The sequence below is a fragment of the Neltuma alba genome, unplaced genomic scaffold, assembly GCF_004799145.2.
Source record: "Neltuma alba isolate B1F8T4 unplaced genomic scaffold, ASM479914v2 tig00002374_pilon, whole genome shotgun sequence".
Classification (NCBI taxonomy): Eukaryota; Viridiplantae; Streptophyta; class Magnoliopsida; order Fabales; family Fabaceae; genus Neltuma; species Neltuma alba.
In genome coordinates this window covers 702,479-721,074 of record NW_021632837.1, presented here as the reverse complement: position 1 = coordinate 721,074, position 18,596 = coordinate 702,479, and the positions used below count along the sequence as shown (strand labels likewise).

The following is an 18,596-nucleotide window of genomic DNA, read 5'->3' as shown; positions in this document are numbered from 1 at the left end:
CTGATGTTGGTTAGCAACAGGCTCACAATCAAAGTCGTCCATCGCATTCCAATAACTAATTAATAGCTCTTATCCTTTCTTAATTAATTTTATTAGATTCAAAAAATTAATTTAATTATTTATCATAAATGTAAGTTAATTTTTATAAAATATCATCTTTAATCATGATTATCCCTAGTCCTAACATGTATAATCAATAAGTATATTTTACAGGATAAACTACAAATTTATAAAACAAAATAAATTAAAATCTTATATTTGAATTAAAAATTAAGATCTTATATTTAAAATTAACTTAAATTTTTAAGTAGTTTTTATATTAAGTAACAGCTGTAGGCGTAGACTCGCAGGTAAAAGCATTATTTTGTGAAATCGGTGGACAGTCGGGAATGGGAGATCGATGTCAATCTGGACTTTGACGGGGAAACAGGTTGCAATGGATGGTTGACTACATAAAAAGGACATAATCATCTGGATCCTTCGTCTTTACTGGTTCCTTGACACAAACGGGCCTGCCTCTGGTTTTAACCTGGCATCCTCACAAAAGGCCCCAATTGGTATCTGCAGCACTTCGCTCATGCACGGCATCTTCCTCCTTTTGTCAGTAATCTTTGTACTCATCTAGGGCCTTGCAACCGCTCTTAAAACTGTCTTGATTTATGGTTCCGTATGATCAGATATTGGAGTCCGTCTCGGAACAACTCCTCTCGTTGTCTTCATCAATAGATTAATAATTGTTCCTGACGAATGTAAATGTATCAATCCATGTATATGATTATTAATATTACCAATATTATTAATTAAATATATAAGAATCCACATTTCGTTTCGCTTCAAACTTTGTGACGCACAAGTCCCACCATTTAGTCGGAAAAAGAAAAAGAAAACTAACGATACATTCTCAGTGACCGTTAACCTATCCATGGCGGAAAAATATTGATCCACGTTCCAAACACACTTGAATTCATGAGCGATGTTCGTGGAAAGTTAATTGGAGTCCCCCTCACGCACACTTTTTTTTTTTTTGGTCCAGATTTTACCTCTTTCTTCGTGGCTGTCATATCTATCCCTAACAAGTAATAACACTGCAGTTTCTTTCGGGCAATATAACATCACAGCGCTAGAAACAGATATAAAGCAGCCTCGAGTAGCTAAACGCTAGCGTGATGCGTGATAAAAGTTCTTTTAAATTTATGAAATTTGGAAGCGTTTTTCTGGTTTCTTGGCGTATCTTTTTAGAATTCTTTTAAATATCATTCCACATGCAAGGGAACTTAATAACGTAAAATTAAATTTAGTTAAAAATTGAATGTGAATTAAGAATATGATGACGGACAATATATGCCTTCATACGTACCGTTGGGCGCACGAGGCACTGTAGCGGGGTTGGAGTAAAGCAGGAAAGGATGAACGAGAGGATGATTGGGGAAATTAAAAGGCAAAGGAGGGCGAATTCAATTGAAAGGAGATAATGGCGTTAAGGTGCAAAGTCGTGGTTGTCTGTAAAATGCCTCAATCCTCAGCATGATCGTGACCAAGTACGAAGATTACACTTTAATGTCTTTATGCTACTACGTACCAACGACCCACGAGAAAAGCAATGCTCTTCGGCACTGCAGGTGTAAACAAGCATGGCTTCCCAAATAACGTTAACGTTGCTGTCTTTATCGGATTCCACGCCATGGGCTTTGGGTCACATGAAGGCTACTGTTGTTTTGGAGGTCTAATGCAGCAACAAACAAATTGCAGTGAGTTGGAACTCCACCCGGAAGGTGAAGGCAGATGAAAATCTTCTTTTAAGGCAGGAGACATGAATGCCAAACTTTTTCGTATAATAATGGCAAGCTCCGTTTTCCATCATTTTGCCTGCGCACCCACATCAACTATCCTCCAAATCCCCCAATCATAAATCACTTTGAATTTAATGTAACCCCAAATCATCGCAGTTGGATTCGTTCTTCTTCCTCATCATCGCTCCAAAAGTTACTTTGCCCCATCATCATCACTCCTACTAATGTCTCCTTTGAATTCCATCAGCCCACCGCTGCATGCGTTTTTGGATTTAAACTCAAATCGCCTCAACCTCCGGCTTTGCCCTGCACTTGCTTCTCTTTATGCACTCTTTCCCTGTTCCTGCTCTTCCATGACTCACTCATCATACCACATAACTTAAAAATTTTTTGGAATAAAATATCTACTTCCTCCGCTTTCATTTTTACAACGAATTTATACGGATTTTTTCCCAATATAACCACAATGAAATTATGAAATAACTTACCATAAATATTGCTCTTCCCATTAAAACTTAGGAAATAAAGTTGGTATTGAATAAGAGTAGGAAAAAACGAAAATATGTATAAAGCATATGCTAGCTAAACTAGTTTTTTTTATTTGATACATTAGTTAAACTAGTTTAATTGGTTGTGAGAATTAACCAGTGCTATTGTTTTGGGCCTCAGCGAGCGACAAGAATTACAGGAGGAAATATGTTTTAAAAAAAAACTAAAAAACAACATAAAAATAGCAGGGGGCAAAACTCCCAAAAAGCAACAAAAGAGACGTTATAACTCATGCCAGCACCCGTCACTTTTTCTGGGGTAAGAGAGAGACGCGCTAGATGTAGCGGTCCACTGAGAAGTTAATGATATTTCCTTCAGTAGGAAATCAAATTAGCCAATACCAACACCGTCCGTATATCAAGCTTCCCCTATTAATACAATTAATTCCGCCCAACAAAATCTCTTCATTTAATATCATGAGCCGGGCCTAGCTCCCGCGACTGCCACAGTCCTAGCTCATCCACTCCTGCATTTTTATTACTACGACATCTGTTTCTCGGACAAACTCGCCGGAATCATGGGTTGCAACTCCTCAAGACTGGATCGCCTCCCGGCGGTGGCTCTATGTCGTGACCGTTGCAAATTCCTCGATGAAGCACTCCGCCAAAGCTACTTTCTAGCCGATGCTCACCTGGCGCACATGCACTCCCTCAAAACACTGGGCCCTGCTCTCTACTCTTTCTTCCATCACCAGGAAGATTCCGGCGACCATGCCGACCACAGCATCAAATCCAATCTGCCCAGGTCGCCTCCGCTCGCCGCCTCTCCTGATCACGCCTTCTCCTCTTCCAGTTCTGATTCAGATTCACACGTCCACTCGCATTCTGAATCGTCAGAAACTGAGAATAATACAGATAAACATTTCCAATTTCTTAACCCAACTCGTTATGATTATCTCAACCGCGACTCTTCTCCTGATGACGTGGTTTTCATGAATTATATGCAGCCTCTGTACCCTCCTTTTTCTCCGGCTCCGTCAAACTCAAAGCCACCGTCACCCCCTCCCCCGAGCAGCTCAGCCTGGGATTTCTTGAACTTGTTTGAAACGTTCGAGAAATACGAAGTGCGGTACAGTCCGAGCGGTGACATAAAGGAAGAGAAGAGCAAAGAAAGTCAAAGGAGCACTCAACACTGCCCGAAGAGTGAAGCTACTGAAGCTGCAAATGGATCCGATAATGGAGGGGGTAAGGCGGAGAGGGCAGAAAATGGAGCAGCGAAAAAAATGAAGGCTGATTCGACGGAAAAGGAGCAGCAGGAGGCAAAAGACTTCAGCAACTCGGCGAAAGTGAAGTCACCGAAAGGAGTGAGTGAGATAATGAAAGAGATTCAGATTCTAATGGAGAGAGCATCGGATTCGGGGAGCCAAGTTTTGGAAATGCTTGACGTTGGCAAACTCCGTTACCATGAAAGAATAGCCGTTAATCCAGGTAGGCCCCTCATGTATGGCTTTGTCTGCTCGATTCAATTTTGAAATTCAGGAATTCTAGAGCCTTTGCAATGAATCTCTCATGGTTGTTGGTACCAGTTTCTTGCAAGATGATGCATGTTTTTACTCCGTTAGTATCCTCAAAGTCCCCGACCGTCAAAAGCATGGAATCCTCACTCATGTGTCAGAGAATGGGATCTGCGTATCAAAGAGTTGATGAAGATAGAGGGAATTTGTCTTCTACTTTGAAGAGGCTATCTGTGTGGGAGAAGAAGCTGTATGATGAAATTAAGGTATGCGTTAATTAACTTCTTTTTTCTGATTTTCGGTCTCCAATCACTCGGGCAGACACAGTCAATGTTCATATGCAAACGATAACAGTAAGCCCCTTTAAATCTTTTTGAAATTTTTGAATATATTCCTTTTTTTGGCAGAAGTTTTAATTTGGAGAACATCCGATCAATTTGGATTCAGTTATTAGTTGGAATTCAACATGCCACTTCCAAAATTTGGTATTTAATACAATATGCGTGTAGATATACAATTTGCATGGAATATAATTAACTAGCAAGATCCCCCTTATGCGTTCTGTGATGATCTTATGAAGCAATGCGACGAACTTAATTAGGCATGCATAAAATTATGAATATTTGACAAAAAGCAATTTAAATCATATTTTCTCATAATCTTATTAAAGAATTCATTAATTCTTGTTGATTTAGCAAATACCATTAAGTGTTTAATTTATATCTTGGGTTTGAAGAATTCATCTAATTTTTCAGGTCGAGGAGAAATTGCACGTGCTTTATAAAAAGAAATGCAGAGAGTTAAATCGAGCGATGAGTAAAAAATGTGTGGATGCTCAGAAAGTGGATGCACTTGAAACTTCTATCCAGATCATAGCTACAAAACTGAAGATATCCATCCATGTAGTTGACAAAATATCAAACACAATATGCAAGTTAAGGGAAGAAGAGCTGTGGCCGCTGGTCAACGAGTTTATTCTCAGGTACAACACGCCCATGACAAGAGGGGGCAAAAAATAATGGAATTGCATTCTACTGCACATCGCGCTCGCGCATGTTGCATCATGTCGGATTATGACAGAAAGTAAACTGAAACAGAATAACTAGTCAGGAGAACAAGGATTATAATTTCTCGCTTCTTTATGTAGTAAAAGTGATTTATTTAACCACACTGATTTATTTTCTTCCTCAACTTGTTTATCTGTGGAAAAAGGTTTGTTGGAATGTGGAAAGAGATGCTGGAGTGTTACAGATGCCAGAATCAGGGAATCGAAGAAGCCAAAAGTCTAGAGGCGTGCTCATTGGACAGAAAGCAAATCAGCAAAGAGCATGTGGATGCAGCAATAAGAGTAAAGTGTGAACTGCAAAAATGGAACTTGAGCTTTTCAGAGTGGGTTTACGCCCAAAAGTGTCAAGTCAAAGCTCTGAACGGGTGGCTCCTGAGATGGCTGCCGTATGAGGCGGGAGAAGAAATAGGCGAGGGCGAGGGCCCTTTGTCGCCAAGTAAAATTGGGGCGCCGTCCGTGTTCGTGATCTGCAACAAATGGTCGCAGGCAGTGGACAAAATGTGGGAGAAGAATGTGATAGAAGCGGTGAATGAGCTGATTTGTGGGGTGAATGGGGTGTTGGAGGCGTATATATCAGAGCTTGAGCAAAGATTAGCAGTGGACAAGGAAGTGGAGAGAAGAGTGAAGGAGGCGGAAAGGGAGGAGCACAAGATGCAGAGGGTGGTGCGAACTCGAGAGAAGAAGATGATATCGGCAGAATGGGAGGGGGGTGTGCATCATGCTCAGCTTTTTCAAAGTGGCAGTGGAAGCCTTCACTGCCGTCTCAAGCACATATTTGCTGCTCTGCAAAACTTCACTGCCGTCTCTGCTTCCGCATACGAACTGCTCTCCCAACACATTGAACAAGACAGCCACCGCGTTTTGGTTCATTAGCTCTTTTACTATTCCCATTCCTGTGTACGCCCAATCCATGTCTCTTTCCCCCTACCTCCTTCCACACTGAATTATCTGAACTTCTACTGTTGACTAGATATCCTATATATATATGGGCTAAATTCAAATTCAAATTCAAAATTCTTCAAACCAAGGATGTTTGCTTCCCTATTCCTTCAAGGCCAAAATAAGCGTTTGGAATACCGACACAAGTGATACAGCCTTTGTGGCGCCAAACCATCGCCCAGTCAATCAGATAAACTGGACTATTCATAATGCCTCCCCCCCCCCCCGGGGCCACAGATAAACTATCGTAATTTCATTCAACGTCATCATTGATTGGATTTGGTCTGATAAAAGGAATGTTATCAGCATATTATTGAAGTGTTGCTGGCAAAATTAGAAGATGCAAACTATCACAATTGATTCGGTGTTTACTTGGCCATATCATAGCACCAATACAAACTATCTTATTTTTTTAATATGTAGATATTCCCTCACATCATACATTATAAAATGCAAACGAATGTTATCATGCGGTTGCGGTCATAAATTCATTGGTGTTTATATTTTTAACATCAACAAGGCATTGACTGTATAATAAAATAACTTGTTGTTTGTATTTTTAATGTACAAATACATGAGTATATATACCACACATACATGACTAACGAACTAAAAAAATAAACAGTTGTTATGAAAATACTCCCTCCGTTCCTTATTATAAGAGACAAATAACCAAATTACGTTGATCAAAAAAACAGTTAAAATTAGTTGAGGACAATTAATGTGTAAAAAGTATAATATTTTTTCCAACAATGCCCCTATTAATAAGGAGAGAGAGTTATGAGAAGTGGGAGGAGAGAGAATATGAGTTGGAGACAAAATAAATAGGGGTAAAATAGGAAATCAATACACAAAACTAGAGACAACTTTTAAGTGTCTCTTATATATAGGAACATGCTATAAGTATCAAATGTCTCTTATAATAAGGAACGGAGGGAATAACATATACTACCTCCGGTCCTAATTATAAGAGCCAGTTGACTAATTTGAGGAGATTAAGAAAGTAAATTGAGTTAGTTATTTGTCCTAAATATGTGTTGTCTTTTCTAAAATATCTTTGCTAATCAACTCTATTGACTAGAACTATCATTGTTAGAAGAGCTACTTTGAAAAAAAAATATAAATATGAGAGACAAAATAGATTGGGGTATTATATTTAAGACCAAAATAAAAGGCAAATATGATCTTATATTAAGGATAGGAGGTAGTAATACATATGACACATTGTGTAAGGTGATAAATTATACAAATTATAAAGCACAAGAAGTTGTTATTGGGGTTTTAAATTGCACGGGATAATGCGTTTTTCTATTTTTTTTTAAATAAAGGATTTTGCTTTAAAAAATGAAATAAAGAATTAAATCTAGTTTTCCTTAAACAGTAAACAAAGAGAAAAGTAAAACTGCGGTACTATGAACGCGATTCAACTTATGCGGGAGAGGCATAGTGGAAAGACAAAAGTGGCCTTGTAGAGTATATAACGGACAAATTTCGCGAGAGAAGTGAGAGCGACAGCTAGGCTTTGTGAGTGCGAGGACGGAGGACGGGGACGGGGGGGAAGAGGATGACAAGAAAGTTGAAGCTCCTCATCACTCTTTTATAGATCTCGCTCCCTCTCTCAACCCCACAAGTTACAAGAGCGCGCACGAGTGTGTCTTGATAGTCAGACTGATTTGTTATCATCGTCTCGCCTTGGTGCCTCCCCCACAAGCCTTAGATGTTGCTTAGTTTCCGCTATTAGTTGGTGGAGTTGGGCGCACTTAGCTGATTGTCCCAGTAATGGGCTGTTGCGTATCTTCCTTTTCCAAGGATTCTATTCCCCATAACATCCCTCATTTGGATAATCACAAGAAAAACATCCTCAACCTTCCTTCTTCCTCCAACGGCGCCGATAATACCTTTGCTGCTGGTGACTTCCCGCCGTTCTTGGAGTTCTCCCTCGCCGACCTCAAAGCTGCCACCAACAACTTCAGCCCCGATCACATCGTCTCCGAGAGCGGCGAGAAAGCCCCCAATGTCGTTTACAAAGGTTGTCTCCTGAACCAGAACCGCCGTTCTATTGCCGTCAAAAAATTCACTAAATTGGCCTGGCCCGACCCTAAACAGTTCGCGGTACTCATTTCACTATTCGTATTGATTTTACAGCTTTTGCAAATCCTAACCTCTTTTGGGTTGGAACGCCTAGGTTTAATCGAGTTGTTGCAACTTGTTCATGCAGGATGAAGCTTTGGGTGTCGGAAAATTAAGACACAAGAGGCTTGCCAATTTGATTGGTTATTGTTGTGATGGGGACGAGAGACTTCTCGTTGCAGAGTACATGCCCCACGATACCCTCGCCAAACATCTATTTCACTGTATCTTTTTTCCTTTTTCCCCGTTTATTCTTGTCATTTTTTTTTGGCTGCGTTTCAACATTTTTATCATAACTATTACTAATAATTTTTTAGAAGGAGGCTTGAAATTTATTAACTAATCACTGCTCATTTATTCCTAAAATTCACGGGCTTCAGTTCTATTGACTTCGAATCCAATTTTATAACTGACACGGCAACGGTTTAAGCTGATTACCCCCGCTGCACTTTCTTCCTTGATATCCAGTGGTTGCACGGACTTGAAACATTGTTTCCCGTGCATGCTACTCTGAATTCTGATGGACATGAATTTTAGTGTAGAAAGGAAGTAGTCTTTTTCTCTGAATCTGATTAAAACGCCTTAGGCGAATCCTCGTTAACCATTCAGATATATCCCATGGAAGATTTCCACATAACACCTTTGTTCACAACGTCTCCGTTTTGCATCTGTATATGTCATCTTGCTCGAGTCTTCTCGCACCCTTGCCCACTGAATTTGTTCCTTTACCCTCGGATTTCAAAATTATAGTTATCTGTGTGTTAATATCCTGGCTTCCCATCACGCCTTTGTATGAAAAAGATTAGGATTGGGCTCTTTTTTCTAGTGGGAGTTGAGAGCGTTTATCTTCATATATGGTTTTGGCTTATGTAAGGCTCTTCTTGCAGCCAGAGCGTAATAGGTTATTCATTCTGTTTGATATGGAAGTTATATTCCCATTTTCATCGGAAATATTCATATTGCCTTGCGATGTTCTGCGCTTCACTCTTATAGATAGCAACCATCCATCGTTAATTCAACTTGATTAAGTTCAGTTTAACACTGCAATTATGTGTATAACTTTTCTTCCCGCATCTTCGATAGGGGAGAATCAGACAATTGAGTGGGCCATGCGGTTAAGAGTTGCCTTAAGCATTGCCGAAGCATTAGATTATTGTCATAGAGAAGGCCATCCATTGTATCATGACTTGAATGCTTACAGAGTTCTCTTTGACGAGGTGATTATGGACAGCTATTTTATAAGTAAATGTTTGGAATTCAGATTAATATCTTCAGCTTATTATAATCTTTGTATAGTTTGGATATTTTTAATTTGTAGGTAGTGTTGTGAACAGTCATGCGAGTCGGGCTGTACGTTTGTAAAACTATTGACAAATCTTACTGTTTTGACAGAATGGTGATCCTCGGCTTTCATGTTTTGGTTTGATGAAGAATAGCAGGGATGGGAAAAGTTATAGCACAAATCTCGCTTACACACCTCCTGAGTATCTGAGAAATGGTGTCTGAGTATTTTCTTTCAAATATTTTTTCCCCCAGTGCTCCTTGACAATATTTTACACATTTCATTCCATAATACTAACTTCGGTTCTTAGTATAAGAGCTAGTTTGACATTTAATTTGGTTCTAAATATAATATCTCAATTTAATTTGTCTCTCATATGTATCTATTTTTTTCAAAGTAGTCTTTGTAGTAATTGTACATGTTAAAGGTTCCTTCAAATAATAGTTCTAGTTAATACACATGATTAGTAATGGTATTTTAGGAAAAATAATACCTATTTATTACAAATAATTAACTTAACAATCTTCTTTAATTCACTCAAATTAGTCAAGTAATTTTTATATTAAGGATTGAAGGTAGTATTCATTGACCCTTTTGTGTCTATTTTTTACTAGAATTGAAGTGGAACCTTCATTGATCTAACAGGAGATAAGGTTGCACTACCAAGCTAGAGTATTTGTTGTCTAAAGTTGAGAAGTCTATAACAAATGACACACACACTTGCATACCGTTGGAGAGCTGTGAATGACATTATATTTAATTCATATATTCATTTTGTGAAATTGGATTTAGTATAGAAATTTGAGAGGTTTACCCCAGAGAGCATCTTTTTATCACAGATTTGTAAGTAGTCATCGAATTTTGCTGCTCAGGTATAGTCTTGTCATCATGCTGTCCATTTTTCAGGAAAGCTTCTTAAGCTGTATGTATGCTGATAGATGTTTTCACGACTTCTAGCAGCAGTAGTAATATATGTGTCTTTTGTAGGGAGGGTGACCCCGGAAAGTGTCATCTTTAGCTTTGGAACTGTGTTATTGGATCTTCTAAGTGGAAAGCATATCCCTCCAAGTCGTGTAAGTATTCTATGTAGCCATAATTAATTCCTTGATCCCATTTTTAGAGTGATTTGGGCATCCTACTGATTAAAAAAGGCCATTTTTGGTAAAGTGGCATTTAAGCCCATAGAGAACATCATGGATAACCAGGTATTTGATGCATTAGATGCTTTTGGAGAATACTTTATGGCATGGTTATCGAAAGTAATGAAGAATAACATTCTTTTCTTTCTTTAAAAGATCATAGTCTATGTTGAAAACACATAGCTCATGATTGGTTTATCTTGTAAAATGAATTCTAAATGGCTAGAATGCTTTCTGGTTCCCTGGAAGCTGTTTCGGGTGGTCATCAATTCTGTTTGGCTGATGAATCAACTTTATTATTTTTTTGTCCAAAATCCATTTAAAGGTTTTTTTTCTTTTAATTTAAAGAAGTACTCTTTTTACCTGCAGGCTCTCGATATGATAAGGGGCAAGAATTTACTTATCCTTATGGATTCACATTTGGAGGGAAACTTTTTAACTGATGAAGCAACTGTGGTTTTAGATCTAGCCTCACAATGTTTGCAGTCTGAACCTCGGGAACGGCCCAAGACCAGGGACCTTGTTATCACACTCTCCCCGCTACAAAATAAACCAGATGTGAGCAGCTTTGATGATTATGAAAGATAAGCTATGCATTACTAACTCAATGATATCTTTCGTCAAACAAGCTCTGGCTTGCATATCATGTATTTGCATATGTATTATCTCACCGGGGCCTATTATTTTTTTGGGTAAACGATTCACTTATTCTTTGTATCAATGAAACAACATGTTATCGAAGTTATGGCTAAGTGGTTTTACTAACAAGGATCATTGACCTATTAAGAGGGAGGAGTGGGGCAATAATTATTTTTATCTTTGCCATCAGGTTCCATCAAATGTGATGCTTGGAATTCCAAAGCAAGAGGAAGCACTTCCTAGTCCGCAGCATCCACTTTCTCCAATGGGCGATGCTTGTTCTCGAAGGGACCTTACTGCTATCCATCAAATTCTGTTAATGGCACACTACAGAGATGATGAAGGGACTAATGAGGTACTGCAAATCAAAGAGATAGAGTTATTTAATGATTATATTTTGGGATGTTGCACTAGTTAAGCATTTATTTGTCCGGCAATTACCTGGTTAGTTATCTTTCCAAGAGTGGACCCAGCAAATGAGGGATATGTTGGAGGCAAGAAAGCGTGGTGACTTGGCTTTTCGTGACAAGGATTTTAAGACTGCGATGGAGTGTTACTCCCAGGTATCTGTTGAATACATGGAAGAATTATTTTGAGTCGTATTAAATGGTTTTTGGGGTGTTTGCAACATTAATGGCAAATTCATATGTAGTTCATCGAGGTGGGAACAATGGTATCCCCAACAGTGTATGCTCGGAGGAGTCTTTGCCATTTGATGTGTGATCAACCAGATGCTGCTCTTAGAGATGCAATGCAAGCGCAATGTGTGTATCCTGAGTGGTCCACAGCATTTTACATGCAGGCCGTTGCTCTTTCCAAATTAAACATGGACAAGGATGCTGCTGACATGCTCAATGAGGCTTCTGCCCTCGAAGACAAAAGACGGGGCAAAAGCTCTTCCTCTTGATAAGCACTTTTCTGACACAGTATCCAAAGGGGTGTGTGTGTACTTTTTAAGTTTGGAATTTATTTCATTCAATGTAACATATTTTTCATAAATTCATATGCTGTTTTCTCCCCTGTATTTAACGAAACATTTAATTGATTCTTCCTTTGTACATGTCTCTGCTTATCTGTTGTTATAGTGCAAACAAACGTCTTCAGTCATATTTTAGTGCACATATAAAATATTTTTCATTAGAGCTATTGCCATATATATTTTCTAGTGTAGAAGTTTATTTTCCTTTATAAAACCTCTTGTATCGACCTAAACCTGATCTCTTGCCTGGCTGGAAGAATGTAGTTATTGATCAGGTTCTGCCATTCCGTAAATCGGCTTCTGCGAATTGCTGATTTTTGGGGTTTCTTGCATTTTTTTTTCTTGGATAGGTATCTCCTCGCTTTCATTTCTACAGCTGCGAATGCGATTCAATTTAGGTTTTAGCCCCACCTAGTCTCTTAGTTTACTTTCGTATACAACAAGTCTTGTTCTAATAGATGACTTATTCTATTAGGTGGAATCGGTTACATGAATCACACGATGTCATTATACTCTATCAGCAGCCAAATTCTTAGATATATATATTTAAAAAAAAATTGGCCATCTCCTGCACATTTTGAAGAATCCTCAATTGCATACGAATTAGCAGATGCTTGGCTTAAAATTACAAGTTAAAATAGAAGAAAACAAAACAAGAGGCCAGTGTGTAATGAGTCCTACACACAAATATGATGTGATTTAGGAGTTTAAAAGACCCTCTTTTCCTAATAAACTAGTTTTTTAGAATTGGATTTTTTTTTAAAAGCTTGTAATTATTATATTAGTGTTTTTATTTCTAACAAATGCAATAATTTTATATTAACAAAAGCATCTAAAGGAGCAAATTTTAAATAATAAAGTTTTGAAAAAATTAGCAATAGTTTTCCACTAAAAATTTAATTGGCGAGGATTTTATAAATTTTTATACCAAGCACCGGCACATTGCAAATTTTGGATACATTTGAGTATCAAATTTAACTCCTTTTACCAATTAAATTTTTCATAAAATTTCCACCAATTTTTTTTTCATAAAATTTAAGCATTTTAGTATTTTTAAAATTTAAAATTTTCTTATAACATTACGGTAGCTATTTTTATTTCTATAATTTTAGTTTTTATATTTCTCTTATAATTATCATATTATATATATGATATAAATATCTATTACTTCCAATTCTAAATATAACATCTAGTTAGAAATTCAAAATATAATATTCCAGTTCACTTGGTCTCTCTTCTTTGTTCATTTTTTTTTAAATGGTCCTCAATGCTATTACACATATTAAAAAGCTATCACTCTAAGTCATATGATTAACAAGAATATTTTAAAAAAAGTAATGCTTATTCATTATAAATAATTAATTTAACTAGTTTTCTTAATATTCACAGATTAGTTAACTAGTTCTTATATTAAAAGAAGAAGGTAGTTTTATATGTAAAGTTGTGTTTTTATTAGTCGTTCAACTAAGTTTCAATCAAACTGATTTTTTTTTTTAAAAAAATCAATCCAAACATAACTTTAAATCGCGTGGGTAAGAAAAACTAATAAATGCGAGGATGATAATTTTAAAAAGATTAAAATATACATTTCATTTTTTAATTTTGTATAAGGTTTTAATTTAGTCTCCTAGCTTTAAAAATGATACATTTAGTCCTTTAACTCTAAAATGATTAGGTTTTAATAATATTTTTTGTAAGAATCATAGATGTTTTGAAAATTAAATTTAATAATATTTTATCAACATTTAAAATCTTAATGTTATCATTTAAAAAAATTTAGAGTTATAAAACTAAAAATATACTTTTTAAAATTAAGAGACTAAATTAAAATTTTATATAAAATTAAAGAACTAAATATATAATTTAGTTTTTTAAAAATTTGGCAGTGAAATAATAAGAACAAAAAAAATCGCATTTCGGACTTTTGATAAACGTGGGAATTTTGAATTTTCCCCAAATGACAGCCTTGTTCCACGCGCCGCTTAAACAGTTTGACCAACAAAAGTGGACGGCGCATGAACCATGTGGGACCCCATTTTTGTAACCAGTCCGAACAGTCAAACGTGATGCCCCAGTTTGCTCCGCCGGTATAAAATCGATGATTATTCTTATTTTTAATTCGAGATGAGCCTGCTTGATTTTTATGCCGCGAGTGACTGACCGAGGCGACACCAGGAGTGAAAGTGAAAAGGATCGGAGAGATGGAGGAAATAGATGCAAGAAGCGGGTTCTGCAAATCCAACTCCGTCTTCTACAGTAAACGGAAGCCCCTGCCGCTTCCTCAAAACTATTCACTGGACGTCACCACTTTCATCTCCTCTCGCGCCCACCATGGCAAGCTTGCTTTCGTCGATGCCGCCACCGGTCGCCACTTCACCTTCCCCCAACTCTGGCGAGCCGTCCATTCCGTCGCCGCCTCCCTCTCTGACTTTGGTATTCGAAAGGGCCATGTTGTCCTCCTCCTCTCCCCCAACTCCATCTACTTTCCCGTCGTCTGCCTGGCCGTCATGTCCCTTGGGGCTATCATCACCACCACCAACCCTCTCAACACCACCCGCGAAATCGCCAAGCAAATCTCCGATTCCAAACCTGCCCTTGCCTTCACAATTCGCCCTCTACTTCCCAAGATCACCGCAACTTCAAACCTACCGATTGTTCTCATGGAGGAAGACTCCCCCGCCGCAATCACAGAGCCTAAAATCGTGACCACTCTGGGCAAGATGATGAAGACGGAGCCCCGTGCGAGCCAAGTCAGGGATCGAGTTTGCCAAGATGATACTGCAACTTTACTTTATTCATCGGGCACCACGGGTCCAAGTAAAGGCGTGGTCTCGTCGCACCGGAATTTGATGGCAATGGTGCAGATAGTTTTGGGTCGATTCAACATGGACAAGGAGGAGACCTTCATATGCACTGTCCCTATGTTCCATATATATGGTCTGGTTGCGTTCGCGACGGGCCTTCTGGCTTCGGGATCGACAATAGTGGTGCTGTCCAAGTTCGACATGGGCGATATGCTGTCGGCGATCCAGAAGTACCGGGCGACGTACCTGCCGCTGGTGCCGCCTATACTGGTGGCGATGATGAACGGTGCGGATGCGATCAAGGCGAAGTACGATTTGAGATCACTACATTCGGTTCTGTCGGGTGGGGCTCCTCTGAGTAAGGAGGTGATAGAGGGCTTTGTGGACAAGTTCCCGAATGTCACAATTCTCCAGGGTTACGGGTTGACCGAATCCACGGGAGTCGGGGCATCCACGGACTCACTGGAGGAGAGTCGGAGGTACGGCACGGCCGGGCTGTTGTCACCCGGCACCGAGGCCAAAGTGGTCGACCCTGTAACTGGAGAGGCTGTGCCGCCTAATCGGACCGGTGAACTCTGGCTCAGAGGTCCCACTATCATGAAAGGTGTGTCATTATTTTTTTATTATTATTATAAATTTTAAATTTCGTCCGTGTCTCAATGGTAGATGATTAAAACTTAGAAGTTATATGTGACACTGCAAGAAGAGCCCCAAAATAAAAACGTTGACATAATTCTTATTTCATTATCTTTGGCTCACAAGATGGGATAACTATATCATTTAATCGTTCATCCTTTTTTTTTTGGGGGGGGGGGGGGCGTCTTTAAACAGACTTGGATCTCTAGTCGTGATTCTGTAACATGCTATTATTTTTATAGGCAAATATCAAATATGTGATTTAGTTGGCTGACGACAAGCGAGATCAGAATTAGGGGATCGATGTTAAATTAGCGTTTGATTAACAGTGAGGGCATGGTCATGGCAGGTTATTTCAGTAACGAGGAAGCAACCAGCTCGACCCTTGATTCAGAGGGATGGTTGAGGACTGGAGATATTTGCTACATTGATGGCGATGGATATATTTTCATCGTTGATAGGTTGAAAGAGCTTATTAAATACAAGGGATATCAGGTACCAGGCAAAACTCAGAATTTTATGATTATATAACAAGGGAGGTGGAAAGTAAAATCTTACAAGAGTTAAAACGTAAATTTCACTCTAATGAACTAATTGGTTCGCCTCACTTCCGGCCTGATCTGAATAGATATAATCATATAGAATTGTACATGGTCTCTTAATGTTGTTTCAATTGTTTTTGTGGTAGGTGCCACCAGCGGAACTAGAGGCCTTGTTGCTTACTCATCATGCAATTTCAGATGCTGCTGTCATACCGTAAGCCTATCTCCTTATCCAACTCAACAGCTTACTGCTGTTTTTTCATATAAAGAAATTCGAAGGGCAAATAATGTGGGCATGCTGTACTTTTTCAGATTCCCGGATAAGGAGGTCGGGCAGTATCCCATGGCATACGTAGTGAGGAAAAGAGGAGGTGATGTGTCTGAAAAGGAAATCATGGATTTTGTGGCAGCACAGGTGAGCCTCCCTGCTTGATGGGCATATTCAGTGTCCTTGCAAATGGATAATGATTCTATTGAGCATGTGGATGAAACAGGTTGCTCCATATAAGAGAATTCGAAGAGTGGCATTTATTTCTTCAATACCCAAGAACCCATCTGGCAAGATCCTCAGGAAGGATCTCATCAAGCTCGCTACATCTAAACTTTGAATTCAACACTCGGGAGTTTTCCATGTTGATCATATATGGTCATTCTCTAGCTGCCTCCCAGTCTTTCGATGTTTATTATGTATAATTCTCTTGCCTTTTTATTTTTATTTTTTCGGTTTGATAATGGCCATCGTTTTTATCTTTATTTTATGCTGTCAGAAGTTGGCCCCGTCTTCCCCCCCCCCTTTCAAAAAACAAACTCAATGATATCCTCCCAGCTCAGTCTTGCATCTGTAAAGGACAGAAAGTGGTGCCACGTGTGGTTTTATCACCTCTTGTAAAGTGGAATGTTGGCTCTTAATTAATTAATTAATTAATTAATTTCTTTTTTATGTTGTTTATTTTGAAAAAATTCTCTTCACCTGTTTTTTCAAAAAAAAAATTCCAACAATATTGATTACTGTTTTGTCAATTGTATTCATATCTATACTAGTTTTTAAAGGTCTAAAATGGCATTAGTCACATAAAAAAATTAGAGCATATGAACAAAATTTCTTTTTTTAAAAAAGCAAGATATTTATTATATTTGTTTCACGTGTTAAAATTTTGAGATATGTGAATCTTAGAAGGCCTTAAAAAGAAAGGAGAGGAAATAGGGGAGAGTGGTGGGGACGATCTGGTATAGTGCTTGGTTCACATTCTCATTATTTATCACCAGATTGGCGTGTTGTTTTCTATTTTCGGCCAACAACTATCGTGCTGTGTTATACCGTCACAAGTTCATAACATATTAATACAATTTTTAATCTTTTAAACTTGTTTCAAATTTTAGATTATAGGTTTTGGTTCTCTAAGGGGTAAAATAGTCTGAGTTTTGCTTGAATTATAAGGATTAATATTTTAAATAAAAAATAATTTGAGAAACAAAAATGAAAATAAAGACAAAATTAAAAAACCAAAAAATTGCATTAACCCAATCAATGTTTCATATATCATTCCATCTTATCTCTTGACAATGCGCAGGCAAGAAAAATATTGACGAGGCATCCCGATTATTTCTTCTAATTTTTTAACACATCCACCAAACGGGAGGAGGGGCATTGTCCTGGTTACTTTTTCACTTCCAAAAAATTAAATTTAAAATAAAAAAATGTTTGCCCCTTTAAAAATACATCTCCTTGAAAAAGTAACGTTAGGAAAATTCTGAATACTTAATAATTATACATTATTCTTATATGATATTCATTTATCAAGTCAACTTAAATTTATAATAAAATTATAGTATTAAAATAATAGAAATTTTTCATGATAGTCATAACATCGATGTATTGCATGAGATGTATAGAAAAAGCCCTTTAAAAAATTATTCACACACACACACACACACTCTCTCTCTCTCTCTCTACACACACACACACACACACACACACACACACAGGGCAGGCAATACGTCGCCCGGTGCCCAAAATATAGACAAAGGGCAACCATTACTTCTTTGCAACTTCTTCTCTTTCGGCCCGGTTGAGCCTAGGCTATTGGGCCGCCTGTTAATCTGTCACTACTTGACTACCCCTAACCTCAATCTTCACTTTTTTTTTGAATAAAACTTAATGGTTACTCCGACTTTAACTTTAAAGAAAAAAAGAGCATAATTGATTGTGTAATCTATCAACCCCATTACGGCAAACGCCCAGACCTTTACCTCGATGCGCATTTTTGCGGAGCTAAACCTTACAATTATCGATTATTATTTTATCTAGGGAAAGCGGATTGGTTTTTTAAGGCTAAGATGAAGAATTAGTTAAAAGTAATTCATAGATTGTTCTGAATTATTGGTCGAAGGTTATGTTCAAATCAAATTGAGAAACAGGGCCATCCAATCTTTAGCAAAAGATAAGGAAAAGAGGGTGATGACAGGAAAGATTTGTGAAGATAAATAAAAGTTGTGCAGAAAAGAAGAATTCAAAGCAACTTTGACAAAAGAAGGTGGCATTCCAAGCATGCCCATATACAAAGAATCCATTGTTTAATGGAATCAGAGGGAGAATTATTGGCAGTATGCATGGCCTGATGGTTTTGTGCTGTGTCTACACCCACAAC

At 38.0% G+C, this 18,596-nt stretch overlaps 3 protein-coding genes across 3 annotated transcripts; all 3 read left to right on the top strand.

Annotated features, from left to right (window-relative positions):
* The first annotated feature begins 830 nt into the window (after positions 1 to 830).
* LOC114724344 (serine/threonine-protein kinase BSK1) lies at positions 831 to 12,139 on the top strand. Its single transcript, XM_028910687.1, has 10 exons — positions 831 to 842; positions 7,380 to 7,909; positions 8,016 to 8,151; positions 9,011 to 9,144; positions 9,320 to 9,425; positions 10,197 to 10,282; positions 10,718 to 10,906; positions 11,178 to 11,342; positions 11,437 to 11,550; positions 11,640 to 12,139. The coding sequence occupies exons 2-10, from the start codon at positions 7,577 to 7,579 to the stop codon at positions 11,892 to 11,894; spliced, it is 1,518 nt and encodes a 505-aa protein (XP_028766520.1). The 5' UTR covers positions 831 to 842; positions 7,380 to 7,576; the 3' UTR covers positions 11,895 to 12,139.
* LOC114724326 (nitrate regulatory gene2 protein) lies at positions 2,726 to 5,885 on the top strand. Its single transcript, XM_028910664.1, has 4 exons — positions 2,726 to 3,766; positions 3,865 to 4,058; positions 4,548 to 4,774; positions 5,005 to 5,885. The coding sequence occupies exons 1-4, from the start codon at positions 2,857 to 2,859 to the stop codon at positions 5,729 to 5,731; spliced, it is 2,058 nt and encodes a 685-aa protein (XP_028766497.1). The 5' UTR covers positions 2,726 to 2,856; the 3' UTR covers positions 5,732 to 5,885.
* A 2,028-nt stretch (positions 12,140 to 14,167) lies between the features above and the next one.
* On the top strand, positions 14,168 to 16,838 carry LOC114724480 (4-coumarate--CoA ligase-like 5). Its single transcript, XM_028910838.1, has 5 exons — positions 14,168 to 15,374; positions 15,756 to 15,901; positions 16,095 to 16,162; positions 16,261 to 16,363; positions 16,443 to 16,838. The coding sequence occupies exons 1-5, from the start codon at positions 14,168 to 14,170 to the stop codon at positions 16,554 to 16,556; spliced, it is 1,638 nt and encodes a 545-aa protein (XP_028766671.1). The 3' UTR covers positions 16,557 to 16,838.
* The last annotated feature ends 1,758 nt before the right edge of the window (positions 16,839 to 18,596 follow it).

Bases quoted from the DNA above. Each gene is read 5' to 3' on its own strand.
- LOC114724480 (XM_028910838.1), top strand. From the start codon at position 14,168: ATGGAGGAAATAGATGCAAGAAGCGGGTTCTGCAAATCCAACTCCGTC. The intron at 16,163-16,260 runs GTAAGCCTATCT...GTACTTTTTCAG, and splicing joins TCAGATGCTGCTGTCATACC to ATTCCCGGATAAGGAGGTCG. The intron at 16,364-16,442 runs GTGAGCCTCCCT...TGGATGAAACAG, and splicing joins TGGATTTTGTGGCAGCACAG to GTTGCTCCATATAAGAGAAT.
- LOC114724344 (XM_028910687.1), top strand. From the start codon at position 7,577: ATGGGCTGTTGCGTATCTTCCTTTTCCAAGGATTCTATTCCCCATAAC. The intron at 8,152-9,010 runs GTATCTTTTTTC...CATCTTCGATAG, and splicing joins CGCCAAACATCTATTTCACT to GGGAGAATCAGACAATTGAG. The intron at 11,343-11,436 runs GTACTGCAAATC...TTACCTGGTTAG, and splicing joins ATGATGAAGGGACTAATGAG to TTATCTTTCCAAGAGTGGAC.
- LOC114724326 (XM_028910664.1), top strand. From the start codon at position 2,857: ATGGGTTGCAACTCCTCAAGACTGGATCGCCTCCCGGCGGTGGCTCTA. The intron at 3,767-3,864 runs GTAGGCCCCTCA...TGTTGGTACCAG, and splicing joins AAGAATAGCCGTTAATCCAG to TTTCTTGCAAGATGATGCAT. The intron at 4,059-4,547 runs GTATGCGTTAAT...CTAATTTTTCAG, and splicing joins AGCTGTATGATGAAATTAAG to GTCGAGGAGAAATTGCACGT.